A 13,790-nucleotide genomic window follows, 5' to 3' on the forward strand; every position below is an offset into this window, starting at 1 on the left:
TATTTGGCCCTAAACAGAGAGTACACAGTGGCAGAATACCTGACCACTGACTGACCCAAACTTAAGGAATGCTATTTGGCCCTAAACAGAGAGTACACAGTGGCAGAATACCTGACCACTGACTGACCCAAACTTAAGGAATGCTATTTGGCCCTAAACAGAGAGTACACAGTGGCAGAATACCTGACCACTGACTGACCCAAACTTAAGGAATGCTATTTGGCCCTAAACAGAGAGTACACAGTGGCAGAATACCTGTCCACTGACTGACCCAAAATTAAGGAATGCTATTTGGCCCTAAACAGAGAGTACACAGTGGCAGAATACCTGACCACTGACTGACCCAAACTTAAGGAATGCTATTTGGCCCTAAACAGAGAGTACACAGTGGCAGAATACCTGACCACTGACTGACCCAAACTTAAGGAATGCTATTTGGCCCTAAACAGAGAGTACACAGTGGCAGAATACCTGACCACTGACTGACCCAAACTTAAGGAAAGCTATTTGGCCCTAAACAGAGAGTACACAGTGGCAGAATACCTGACCACTGACTGACCCAAACTTAAGGAAAGCTATTTGGCCCTAAACAGAGAGTACACAGTGGCAGAATACCTGACCACTGACTGACCCAAACTTAAGGAATGCTATTTGGCCCTAAAAAGAGAGTACACAGTGGCAGAATACCTGACCACTGACTGACCCAAAATTAAGGAATGCTATTTGGCCCTAAACAGAGAGTACACAGTGGCAGAATACCTGACCACTGACTGACCCAAACTTAAGGAATGCTATTTGGCCCTAAACAGAGAGTACACAGTGGCAGAATACCTGACCACTGACTGACCCAAACTTAAGGAATGCTATTTGGCCCTAAACAGAGAGTACACAGTGGCAGAATACCTGACCACTGACTGACCCAAACTTAAGGAATGCTATTTGGCCCTAAACAGAGAGTACACAGTGGCAGAATACCTGACCACTGACTGACCCAAACTTAAGGAATGCTATTTGGCCCTAAACAGAGAGTACACAGTGGCAGAATACCTGTCCAAAAAATTAAGGAACGCTTTGACCCATATGTTTATTTATTGTCAGCTAAGAACAAATTCTTATTTACAATGAGGGCCTACCCCGGCCAAACCCGGACGACGCTGGGCCAATTGTGCGCCGCCCTATGGGACTCCCAATCACGGCCGGATGTGATTCAGCCTGGATTCGAACCAGGGACTGTAGTGACACCTCTTGTACGCACACACACACACACACAGAGTATTACAAACCCAGTAAGTCACTGTCATAAAGGTAGAGAAAGGAATACTAATTGTCCATATCAAAGGCAGATATGTAATTACTCTGTCTAAAGAATGGATTCACCACCAAGGCATACAGCTGAAGAATGAACACAATACTAACATGACAAGGCATTATTCTAGATCAGACAGGGAGAGAGAGAGAGAAGAGAGGGGGTCATTTCCTAAAAGGCCCCAAGAGTTGACCAATAGCATTACTGTAAAGTTAACCTCCAATTAGATATCAGACCTACAGGATGTAATGACAGCTTCACAGAGGTTTGACAGAATGAGGATGGTTGAGAGCAGCACAGAGAAGGCTGAATTCCTGAGAAGACAATACAACCTTTTACATAAAGTGTAATGAGTCACATTCGTGGGCTCGGAAGCCCTACATAATTCTCCCTTGAACTCCCTTGATTCTGGATCAGACAAAAGAAGTGTTAACTGGACGGGACTGTAGTCACTGTAGACCGTCTTCAGAAACAGCAGTTCAGGGTCCGAGCAGCGTCACTTCAGGAGGGTCCTTTTGACCGGTAGCATTGTCTTCTGCTTTAGACATGTAAATGTCCTTCGGTAACACCTTCCTGCATGCAAGCTAGGAAGGAATGCTCCGTTCTTCTGCTTCAGACATGTAAATGTCCTTCGGTAACACCTTCCTGCATGCAAGCTAGGAAGGAATGCTCCGTTCTTCTTTGTTAGAGCAAAACAGTGGGACACTAAGTTGTGGTAGAATAGATCCAGAACAGTGGGACACTAAGTTGTGGTAGAATAGATCCAGAACAGTGGGACGCTAAGTCCACATCAAGTCGCGGTAGAATAGATCCAGAACAGTGGGACACTAAGTCCACATCAAGTCGTGGTAGAATAGATCCAGAACAGTGGGACACTAAGTCGTGGTAGAATAGATCCAGAACAGTGGGACACTAAGTCCACATCAAGTCGTGGTAGAATAGATCCAGAACAGTGGGACACTAAGTCGTGGTAGAATAGATCCAGAACAGTGGGACACTAAGTCCACATCAAGTCGTGGTGGAATAGATCCAGAACAGTGGGACACTAAGTCGTGGTAGAATAGATCCAGAACACTGGGACACTAAGTCATGGTAGAATAGATCCAGAACAGTGGGACACTAAGTCATGGTAGAATAGATCCAGAACAGTGGGACACTAAGTCATGGTAGAATAGATCCAGAACAGTGGGACACTAAGTCATGGTAGAATAGATCCAGAACAGTGGGACACTAAGTCCACATCAAAGTTGTGGTAGAATAGATCTTCAAAGATAAATAAAACAAGACCTATATATCTGTCTGTCATCATAACGAACAGTAACCAGGCCATGGTCATCTGTGGGCTACAGGACTGTGTTAGTTCACTGAGCTAAAGGCATTAGCCTAGCTCTGGGAGAAGACTTAAGGGATAGTTTTGGGATGTTGTTCATTGGTACATAAAGGACTTCATACAGGTCAGTGACTTTGGACTTTAACTTCTTCACCTGACGTTGGCCGGAGTTCGTTCCACAGGTCATAAAGTGAACTGGCCAATCACCTGACAAATACATGTCTTTTTTTTTTTTTTTTTAAATGTGAGATACTGTAATACGCTAGTCTGTTTCGTGTAAATATAATTTGATTGATTAGCCTAATATAATAGAATGCATTGATTGATTGACAGATCCTTCAGAGTCATGGAGGTGCAGACAGAATGATTCTACTGCTACAGATCTACCACGAGGAGGACCTAGCCTACCAGGACCTGGTCACCGTAGCAACCACCTTCTACCAGTACCTGCTGCAACCCTTCAGAGACATGAGAGAACTGGCAGGGCTCTACAAGATGGAGATACTGGTAGGTGGAGAGAGACACACACACACACACACCCTCCCCCTTCAGAGATCTGAGAGAACTGGCAGGGCTCTACAAGATGTAGATACTGGTAGGTGGAGACACACACACACACCTCTCCCTTCAGAGACATGAGAGAACTGGCAGGGCTCTACAAGATGGAGATACTGGTAGGTGGAGAGAGACACACACACACACACACACACCCCTCCCTTCAGAGACATGAGAGAACTGGCAGGGCTCTACCAGATGAAGATACTGGTAGGCGGAGAGACACACACACACATACACACACACACTACGCCGACTCACACTACGCAGAAACCCACGCTCGTACACACACACACACACTGATTGATTGTAATTTAGCGTGAACCAGAGACACACCGTCTGCTCATGAGTTTTTGATACAAGGCGGAATACAGCCAGAATCCAACTGCTCTGGTCTCTGTCACCAAGCTGAGGTCAAAGACACATTTCTCTGTCACGTTCACAGAAGTCAAATAATCAACATTTTGAATTCTATTATCATGTTCATGTCATTTTTGTGCCCAAATCAACTCATTTGTGAAAACGGCTAATTTCTCTTTTTGAAACGTGAAGGGGAAAAAGCTGTGTTGTTTCATCGTGGTTGTGAGACACCCGGACTTTCAGTGGTTTTGTCCTAAACCCTTATACAACATGTAAACAAAATTCTGTGGACACCTTTTAAATTAGTGGATTCGGGTATTTCAGCCACACCCATTGCTGACACGTGTATAAAATCGAAAAAACACACAGCCACGCAATCTCCATAGACAAACGTTGTCAGTAGAACGGCCTTACTGAAGATCTCAGTGACTTTCAACGTGGCATCGTCATAGGATGCCACCTTTCCAACAAGTCAGTTCGTCAAAGGCCACACAAGCTCACAGAACGGGACCGCTGAGTGCTGAAGCGCAGAAAAATAATCTGTCCTCGGTTGCAACACTCACTGCCAAGTCCAAACTTCCTCTGGAAGCAACGTCAGCACAAGAACTGTTCGTCGTGAGCTTCATGAAATAGGTTTCCATGGCTGAGCAGCTGCACACAAGTCTAAGATCACCATGTGTAATGCCAAGCGTCGGCTGGAGGGGTGTAAATCTACCGCCAATGGACTCTGGAGCAGTGGAAATGCGTTCTCTGGAGTGATGACTCACGCTTCACCATCTGGCAGTCCGACAGACCAATCTGGGTTTGGGGGATGCCAGGAGAACGCTACCTGCCCGAATGCATAGTGCCAACTGTAAAGTTTGGTGGGGGAGGAATAATGTTCTGGAGTTGTTTTTCATGGTTTTGGCCCCTTAGTTCCAGTGAAGGGAAATCTTAACGCTACAGCATACAATGACATTCTAGCAAAATGTTTGGCAAAGCCATTTCCTGTTTCAGCATGACAACGCCCCCAGTGCACAAAGCGAGGTCCATACAGAAATGGATGGTCGAAATTGGTGTGGAAGAACTTGACTGGCCTGCACAGGAGCCCTGACCTCAACCCAATAGAACATCTTTGTGATGAATTAGAACGGCGACTGCGAGCCAGGCCTAATCGCCCAACAACAGTGCCCGATCTCACTAACTCTCTTGTGGCTGAATGGAAGCAAGTCCCCACCGCAATGTTCCAACATCTAGTGGAAAGCATTCCCTGAAGAGTGGAAGCTGTTATAGCAGCAAAGGGGGGACCAACTCCATATTAATGCCCATAATTTTGGAATGAGATGTTCAATGAGCAGGTGTCCACATACAGGTGTCCACATTTTGACCATGTAGTGTATGTCTGTGTCCCTCTTACTGTGTTTTAAACAGGCAGGCCAATGAATTGGTGATCTGATCAGTAAAACAATTAGTGAAAAGAATATTGGAAAATAATTGGTCTGCCTGTCTAAACACAGCCACAGTGTCCCTGGAGGAGGAGTTGGGTCCTAAATTCCGATGTCGCTGTTCTAACCCCCCCCCCCCCCCCCGATGTCGCTGTTCTAATCCCCCCCCGATGTCGCTGTTCTAACCCCCCCCCCCCCGAATGTTGCTGTTCTAATCCCCCCCCCGATGTCGCTGTTCTAATCCCCCCCCGATGTCACTGTTCTAAGCCCCCCCCCCGATGTCGCTGTTCTAAACCCCCCCCCCGATGTCGCTGTTCTAATCCCCCATCCCCGATGTCGCTGTTCTAATCCCCCATCCCCGATGTCGCTGTTCTAAGCCCCCCCCCGATGTCGCTGTTCTAAACCCCCCCCCCGATGTCGCTGTTCTAATCCCCCATCCCCGATGTCGCTGTTCTAATCCCCCATCCCCGATGTCGCTGTTCTAAGCCCCCCCCCCGATGTCGCTGTTCTAAACCCCCCCCCCGATGTCGCTGTTCTAATCCCCCATCCCCGATGTCGCTGTTCTAATCCCCCTCCCCCGATGTCGCTGTTCTAATCCCCCTCCCCCGATGTCGCTGTTCTAATCCCCCATCCCCGATGTCGCTGTTCTAATCCCCCATCCCCGATGTCGCTGTTCTAATCCCCCTCCCCCGATGTCGCTGTTCTAATCCCCCTCCCCCGATGTCGCTGTTCTAATCCCCCATCCCCGATGTCGCTGTTCTAATCCCCCATCCCCGATGTCGCTGTTCTAATCCCCCATCCCCGATGTCGCTGTTCTAATCCCCCATCCCCGATGTCGCTGTTCTAATCCCCCATCCCCGATGTCGCTGTTCTAATCCCCCATCCCCGATGTCGCTGTTCTAATCCCCCATCCCCGATGTCGCTGTTCTAATCCCCCATCCCCGATGTCGCTGTTCTAATCCCCCATCCCCGATGTCGCTGTTCTAATCCCCCTCCCCTGATGTCGCTGTTCTAATCCCCCTCCCCTGATGTCGCTGTTCTAATCCCCCCCCGATGTCACTGTTCTAAGCCCCCCCCCGATGTCGCTGTTCTAAACCCCCCCCCGATGTCGCTGTTCTAATCCCCCATCCCCGATGTCGCTGTTCTAACCCCCCTCCCCCCGATGTCGCTGTTCTAACCCCCCTCCCACCGATGTCGCTGTTCTAACCCCCCTCCCCCCCGATGTCGCTGTTCTAATCCGTCCCCTGATGTCGCTGTTCTCTCCCCCCACCCCCGATGTCGCTGTTCTAACCCCCCTCCCCCCGATGTCGCTGTTCTAACCCCCCTCCCCCCGATGTCGCTGTTCTAACCCCCCTCCCCCCGATGTCGCTGTTCTAGAATGTAAAGCCTTTCTTCTGTTCTCTCCTGGCCCCTATCAGAAGTCTCTGGATGAGGAGGAGTTGGGTCCTAAGAGGATAGCAGCACTGGAGAGAGAGGCAGAGGAGTGGAGGAGGAGAGGAGAGGACGCAGTCTCCTCCATACAGGACATCACAGTCAGCTACTTCATAGAAACATCCAAAGCCCTTGGAGGTAGAGAGAGAGAGAGAGAGTGTGTGTATGAAGCATTAAGAGCCCCCTTATAACAGCTCTCCAGACCCTCTCAGCTGCCCCCCCCCCCCCCTTATAGCAGCTCTCCAGACCCTCTCAGCTTCCCCCCCCCTTATAGCAGCTCTCCACAGACCCTCTCAGCTGCCCCCCCCTTATAACAGCTCTCCACAGACCCTCTCAGCTTCCCCCCCCCTTATAGCAGCTCTCCAGACCCTCTCAGCTTCCCCCCCCCCCCTTATAACAACTCTCCACAGACCCTCTCAGCTGCCCCCCCCCCTTATAGCAGCTCTCCAGACCCTCTCAGCTTCCCCCCCCTTATAGCAGCTCTCCACAGACCCTCTCAGCTGCTCCCCCCCCTTTTAGAGCAGCTCTCCACAGACCCTCTCAGCTGCCCCCCCCCTTTTAGAGCAGCTCTCCGCAGACCCTCTCAGCTGCCCCCCCCTTATAGCAGCTCTCCACAGACCCTCTCAGCTGCCCCCCCCCTTTTAGAGCAGCTCTCCACAGACCCTCTCAGCTGCCCCCCCCTTATAGCAGCTCTCCACAGACCCTCTCAGCTGCCCCCCCCCTTTTAGAGCAGCTCTCCGCAGACCCTCTCAGCTGCCCCCCCCTTATAGCAGCTCTCCACAGACCCTCTCAGCTGCCCCCCCCCTTTTAGAGCAGCTCTCCGCAGAACCTCTCAGCTGCCCCCCCCTTATAGCAGCTCTCCACAGACCCTCTCAGCTGCCCCCCCTTTATAGCAGCTCTCCACAGACCCTCTCAGCTGCCCCCCCTCCCCTTATAGCAGCTCTCCACAGACCCTCTCAGCTGCCCCCCCCCTTATAGCAGCTCTCCACAGACCCTCTCAGCTGCCCCCCCCCCTTTTAGAGCAGCTCTCCAGACCCTCTCAGCTGCCCCCCCCCCCTTATAGCAGCTCTCCACAGACCCTTTCAGCTGCCCCCCCCTCCTCCTTTAGAGCAGCTCTCCGCAGACCCTCTCAGCTTCCCCCCCTTATAGCAGCTCTCCACAGACCCTCTCAGCTGCCTCCCCCTTATAGCAGCTCTCCACAGACCCTCTCAGCTGCCTCCCCCCTTATAGCAGCTCTCCACAGACCCTCTCAGCTGCCCCCCCCTTATAGCAGCTCTCCACAGACCCTCTCAGCTGCCCCCCCCCTTATAGCAGCTCTCCACAGACCCTCTCAGCTGCCCCCCCCCCCCTTATAGCAGCTCTCCACAGACCCTCTCAGCTGCCCCCCCCCTTATAGCAGCTCTCCACAGACCCTCTCAGCTGCCCCCCCTTTTTAGAGCAGCTCTCCAGACCCTCTCAGCTGCCCCCCCTTATAGCAGCTCTCCAGACCCTCTCAGCTGCCCCCCCTTATAGCAGCTCTCCACAGACCCTCTCAGCTGCCCCCCCCCTTATAGCAGCTCTCCACAGACCCTCTCAGCTGCCCCCCCCTTATAGCAGCTCTCCACAGACCCTCTCAGCTGCCCCCCCCCTTATAGCAGCTCTCCACAGACCCTCTCAGCTGCCCCCCCCTTTTAGAGCAGCTCTCCAGACCCTCTCAGCTGCCCCCCCTTATAGCAGCTCTCCAGACCCTCTCAGCTGCCCCCCCGTATAGCAGCTCTCCACAGACCCTCTCAGCTGCCCCCCCCCCCTCCTCCTTTAGAGCAGCTCTCCACAGACCCTCTCAGCTGCCCCCCCTCCTCCTTTAGAGCAGCTCTCCACAGACCCTCTCAGCTGCCACCCCTCCTCCTTTAGAGCAGCTCTCCACAGACCCTCTCAGCTGCCCCCCCTCCTCCTTTAGAGCAGCTCTCCACAGACCCTCTCAGCTGCCCCCCCCCCTCCTTTAGAGCAGCTCTCTCCAGACCCTCTCAGCTGCCCCTCCCCCTTATAGCAGCTCTCCACAGACCCTCTCAGCTGCCCCCCCCCTTATAGCAGCTCTCCACAGACCCTCTCAGCTGCCCCCCCCCCTTTTAGAGCAGCTCTCCAGACCCTCTCAGCTTCCCCCCCTTATAGCAGCTCTCCACAGACCCTCTCAGCTGCCTCCCCCTTATAGCAGCTCTCCACAGACCCTCTCAGCTGCCCCCCCCCTTATAGCAGCTCTCCGCAGACCCTCTCAGCTGCCCCCCCCCTTATAGCAGCTCTCCACAGACCCTCTCAGCTGCCCCCCCCCTTATAGCAGCTCTCCACAGACCCTCTCAGCTGCCCCCCCCCTTTTAGAGCAGCTCTCCAGACCCTCTCAGCTGCCCCCCCTTATAGCAGCTCTCCAGACCCTCTCAGCTGCCCCCCCTTATAGCAGCTCTCCACAGACCCTCTCAGCTGCCCCCCCCCTTATAGCAGCTCTCCACAGACCCTCTCAGCTGCCCCCCCCCCCTTATTGCAGCTCTCCACAGACCCTCTCAGCTGCCCCCCCCTTATAGCAGCTCTCCACAGACCCTCTCAGCTGCCCCCCCCTTTTAGAGCAGCTCTCCAGACCCTCTCAGCTGCCTCCCCCTTATAGCAGCTCTCCACAGACCCTCTCAGCTGCCCCCCCCTTTTAGAGCAGCTCTCCAGACCCTCTCAGCTGCCCCCCCTTATAGCAGCTCTCCAGACCCTCTCAGCTGCCCCCCCTTATAGCAGCTCTCCACAGACCCTCTCAGCTGCCCCCCCCCCTCCTCCTTTAGAGCAGCTCTCCACAGACCCTCTCAGCTGCCCCCCCTCCTCCTTTAGAGCAGCTCTCCACAGACCCTCTCAGCTGCCACCCCTCTTCCTTTAGAGCAGCTCTCCACAGACCCTCTCAGCTGCCCCCCCTCCTCCTTTAGAGCAGCTCTCCACAGACCCTCTCAGCTGCCCCCCCTCCTCCTTTAGAGCAGCTCTCTCCAGACCCTCTCAGCTGCCCCCCCCCCCCCCTTATAGCAGCTCTCCACAGACCCTCTCAGCTGTATATAGAGGAAACAAACCCTGTGCCAAATGACCCCGTCTGTGTGGTTGATCTGTGTGACCAGGTATGCTACGTGTGATGGGGGAGGATAAGCGTGGTTTTGGTCAGGCCTCCTGGGCCTCAGCAGCTCCTAGACTGGAGAAGCTGCGTTTCCTGCTGGCTAAAGAGACCCTGCAACACATGAGAGCAACTGAGATGTGTCTGCACCGCAAGAAACACACCATCAGAGAGAAGGTACGGTGTGTGTGTGTGTGTGTGTGTGTGTGTGTGTGTGTGTGTTTTAAAAGGCCATTCTCTGGATTGGTATTCCTATCTGATCAGATTCCCTGGGGGTGTCTGTAGCTGCGTCTGTAGCTCGGTCTCTGTCTGTAGCTCTGTCTGTAGATGTGTCGGTAGCTCTGTCTGTAGCTCTGTCTGTAGCTCTGTCTGTAGCTCTGTCTGTAGCTCTGTCTGTAGCTCTGTCTGTAGCTCTGTAGCTCTGTCGCTCTCTCTTTCCGGGTCTTTGATCTTTCTATAGAGCTGAGTGTGAACAGAGAATTCCCCAGACAGACAGACAGACAGCTACCCCTCCAGCTGTATGTCTACGTGTGTCAACTACCAACACTAGTCTGGATTCTGAACATCTCACAACTCTAGGAACAAGAAAATAGCATCTCAACTTTCAGAACTCTGTTTCTTAAATGGGAAAATAGAACCGTTTTTTTTTCCATTTCCTGAAAAGTTTATATTTTGGAGATCAGAGCTTTTCATCCAACATCGATATGCAGAAACATACAGTGGGGAAAAAAAGTATTTAGTCAGCCACCAATTGTGCAAGTTCTCCCACTTAAAAAGATGAGAGGCCTGTAATTTTAATCATAGGTACACTTCAACTATGACAGACAAAATACATTTTAAAAAATCCAGAAAATCACATTGTAGGATTTTTAATGAATTTATTTGCAAATTATGATGGAAAATAAGTATTTGGTCAATAACAAAAGTTTATCTCAATACTTTGTTATATACCCTTTGTTGGCAATGACAGAGGTCAAACGTTTTCTGTAAGTCTTCACAAGGTTTTCACACACTGTTGCTGGTATTTTGGCCCATTCCTCCATGCAGATCTCCTCTAGAGCAGTGATGTTTTGGGGCTGTTGCTGGGCAACACGGACTTTCAACTCCCTCCAAAGATTTTCTATGGGGTTGAGATCTGGAGACTGGCTAGGCCACTCCAGGACCTTGAAATGCTTCTTACGAAGCCACTCCTTCATTGCCCGGGCGGTGTGTTTGGGATCATTGTCATGTTGAAAGACCCAGTCACGTTTCATCTTCAATGTCATTGCTGATGGAAGGAGGTTTTCACTCAAAATCTCACGATACATGGCCCCATTCATTCTTTCCTTTACACGGATCAGTCGTCCTGGTCCCTTTGCAGAAAAACAGCCCCAAAGCATGATGTTTCCACCCCCATGCTTCACAGTAGGTATGGTGTTCTTTGGATGCAACTCAGCATTCTTTGTCCTCCAAACACGACGAGTTGAGTTTTTACCAAAAAAGTTATATTTTGGTTTCATCTGACCATATGACATTCTCCCAATCTTCTTCTGGATCATCCAAATCCTCTCTAACAAACTTCAGACGGGCCTGGACATGTACTGGCTTAAGCAGGGGGATTTGAGTCCCTGGCGGCGTAGTGTGTTACTGATGGTAGGCTTTGTTACTTTGGTCCCAGCTCTCTGCAAGTCATTCACTAGGTCCCCCCGTGTGGTTCTGGGATTTCTTTTACTGGAGCTGTTATAACCATAGTGTTCTATATTGTATCCTAGATGGGAGGTCTGTCTGGCCAGGACCAGAGGAGACCAGAGACAATCTAGAGCTTCAGTACTATGTTATGTAGTGTTATAACCATACTGGAGCTGTTATAACCATAGTGTTCTATATTGTATCCTAGATGGGAGGTCTGTCTGGCCAGGACCAGAGGAGACCAGAGACAATCTAGAGCTTCAGTACTATGTTATGTAGTGTTATAACCATAGTGTTCTATATTGTATCCTAGATGGGATGTCTGTCTGGCCAGGACCAGAGACAATCTAGAGCTTCAGTACTATGTTATGTAGTGTTATAACCATAGTGTTCTATATTGTATCCTAGATGGGAGGTCTGTCTGGCCAGGACCAGAGGAGACCAGAGACAATCTAGAGCTTCAGTACTATGTTATGTAGTGTTATAACCATAGTGTTCTATATTGTATCCTAGATGGGAGGTCTGTCTGGCCAGGACCAGAGGGGACCAGAGACGGTAGATAACCTAGAGATTCAGTACTATGAGGCTCAGCTAGAACTCTACGATGCCAAGTTTGAGATCCTCAAGAACGAAGAGCTCCTATTGGTCGCTCAGATCGACACCCTGCGACGCCAGATAAAAGGTAGGTTACACACACACACACACACACACACACAGATCTATACATTTAGATTTTTCAAAATGCAATGCAAAATGTTCAACGTTTTTTTTTTCAAATGACTCTGAAGATGCCAGTCTCACAGTCCGACATGTTGACATCAGACTTCTGTGAGAGGGTGCTGAGAGGGTGTGGAGAGCTGCTCTAAAAGGGGGGGGGGGGGCAGCTAGGAGGGTCTGGAGGAGAGCAGCGTGGCTTCCTCCACTGTCCCTAGATCGATATCTACTTCTGCTGCGTCACTGGATGACAAATCATGTCACCAAAAGCAGATTTTCTGCATGTGAATCCCTTAATTACTGCCCATGGGGAAAAGACTGTTTGTTTCCAAGGGTGTGTGTGTGTGTGTTTCTGTCTGCCATCCTTGGCAGGGCTTCCAGTACTTGGCTCTAGAGTCTAGATGTATTTTTTATAACATGAGAGAGGAAGGCAGCAACCCCCCTACCACTTCATTGTTCTTCCCCGATGAAAAGAGAGAGAGAAAGCAAAAGAAAAGAGGAGGGTGAAAGAGTGGGAGCAAAATAGAGAGAGGAGTGATAGAGGGGGAGGGAGAGAAGGAGCGATAGAGGGGGGAGGGAGAAGGAGCGACATTGGGGTGAGGAAGAGAAGGAGCGGCAGGGAGGAGTGTGGGGGAGGGAGAGAAGGAGCGATAGAGGAGGGGGGGAGAAGGAGCGATAGAGGAGGGGGAGGGAGAGAAGGAGCGATAGAGGAGGGGGGAGGGAGAGAAGGAGCGACAGGGAGGAGTGTGGGGAGAGGGAGAGAAGGAGCGAGGGGGGAGAGAAGGAGCGACAGTGGGGTGAGGGAGAGAAGGAGCGACAGTGGAGGGAGGGACAGAAGGAGCGACAGGTGAGGAGTGTGGGGGGATGGAGAGAAGGCGCGACAGAAGGAGAGACAGGGAGGAGTGTGGGGGGAGGGAGAGAAGGAGCGATAGAGGAGAAGGGGGAGGGAGAGAAGGAGCGATAGAGGAGGGGGGAGAAGGAGCGATAGAGGAGGGGGGAGGGAGAGAAGGAGCGATAGAGGAGGGGGGAGGGAGAGAAGGAGCGACGGTGGGGGGATGGAGAGAAGGAGCGACAGGGAGGGGTGTGGGTGGAGGGGGAGGGAGAGAAGGAGCGACAGGGAGGAGTGCGGGGGGAGGAAGAGAAGGAGCGATGGAGGGGGAGGGAGAGAAGGAGTGACAAGGAGGAGTGTGGAGGGAGGGAGAGAAGGAGCTGCAGAGGAGGAAGGAGTGACAGAGTGGGGGGAGGGAGAGATGGAGCGACGGGGGGAGGGAGTGAAGGAGAGACTGGGGAGGGAGTGAAGGAGCAACAGAGTGGGGGGAGGGGGAGAAGGAGCGACAGAGAGAGGAGTGCGGGGGGAGGGAGAGGGGGAGAAAGGAGAAGGAGAGAGGGAGCAACAGGGAGGAGGGAGAGAACAACAGAGGAAGAGGAGATGGGAAGCGACAGATGTCTGCTTATCAGATTGTGTCTACAGAGATTTGTAGAATGTTTCAGAGCTGAAAGGGGAGGTGGTGTATTATAGTGTGTGTTTCAGAGCTGAAAGAGGAGGTGGTGTGTTATGGTGTGTGTTTCAGAGCTGAAAGAGGAGGTGGTGTATTATAGTGTGTGTTTCAGAGCTGAAAGAGGAGGTGGTGTATTATAGTGTGTGTTTCAGAGCTGAAAAGGAGGTGGTGTGTGTTTCAGAGCTGAAAGAGGAGGTGGTGTATTATAGTGTGTGTTTCAGAGCTGAAAAGGAGGTGGTGTGTGTTTCAGAGCTGAAAGAGGAGGTGGTGTGTTATGGTGTGTGTTTCAGAGCTGAAAGAGGAGGTGGTGTATTATAGTGTGTGTTTCAGAGCTGAAAGAGGAGGTGGTGTATTATAGTGTGTGTTTCAGAGCTGAAAGAGGAGGTGGTGTGTT

The 13,790-nt window shown here is 51.5% G+C and overlaps 1 protein-coding gene across 3 annotated transcripts in view; it reads left to right on the forward strand.

Moving 5' to 3' along the window:
- The window catches only part of whamm (WASP homolog associated with actin, golgi membranes and microtubules), a 35,884-nt gene that overhangs the window by 7,233 nt on the left and 14,861 nt on the right, over nt 1-13,790 (forward strand). Inside the window, exons 2-6 of one of the 3 annotated variants that reach the window (XM_090223184.1) lie at nt 2,970-3,143; nt 6,394-6,544; nt 9,523-9,692; nt 11,697-11,865; nt 13,469-13,551. In XM_090223184.1, coding sequence (XP_090079310.1) covers nt 2,970-3,143; nt 6,394-6,544; nt 9,523-9,692; nt 11,697-11,865; nt 13,469-13,536 — 732 coding nt within the window. In that variant the 3' untranslated portion in view covers nt 13,537-13,551. Of the gene's footprint in view, nt 1-2,969; nt 3,144-3,191; nt 3,311-6,393; nt 6,545-9,522; nt 9,693-11,696; nt 11,866-13,468; nt 13,552-13,790 lie in introns of those variants that run through there. The other 2 variants (XM_090223182.1, XM_090223183.1) reach the window with 2 other exon arrangements.

This window comes from Oncorhynchus mykiss, chromosome 26 (genome assembly GCF_057628025.1).
Source record: "Oncorhynchus mykiss isolate SJ-2025 chromosome 26, ASM5762802v1, whole genome shotgun sequence".
Lineage (NCBI taxonomy): Eukaryota > Metazoa > Chordata > Actinopteri > Salmoniformes > Salmonidae > Oncorhynchus > Oncorhynchus mykiss.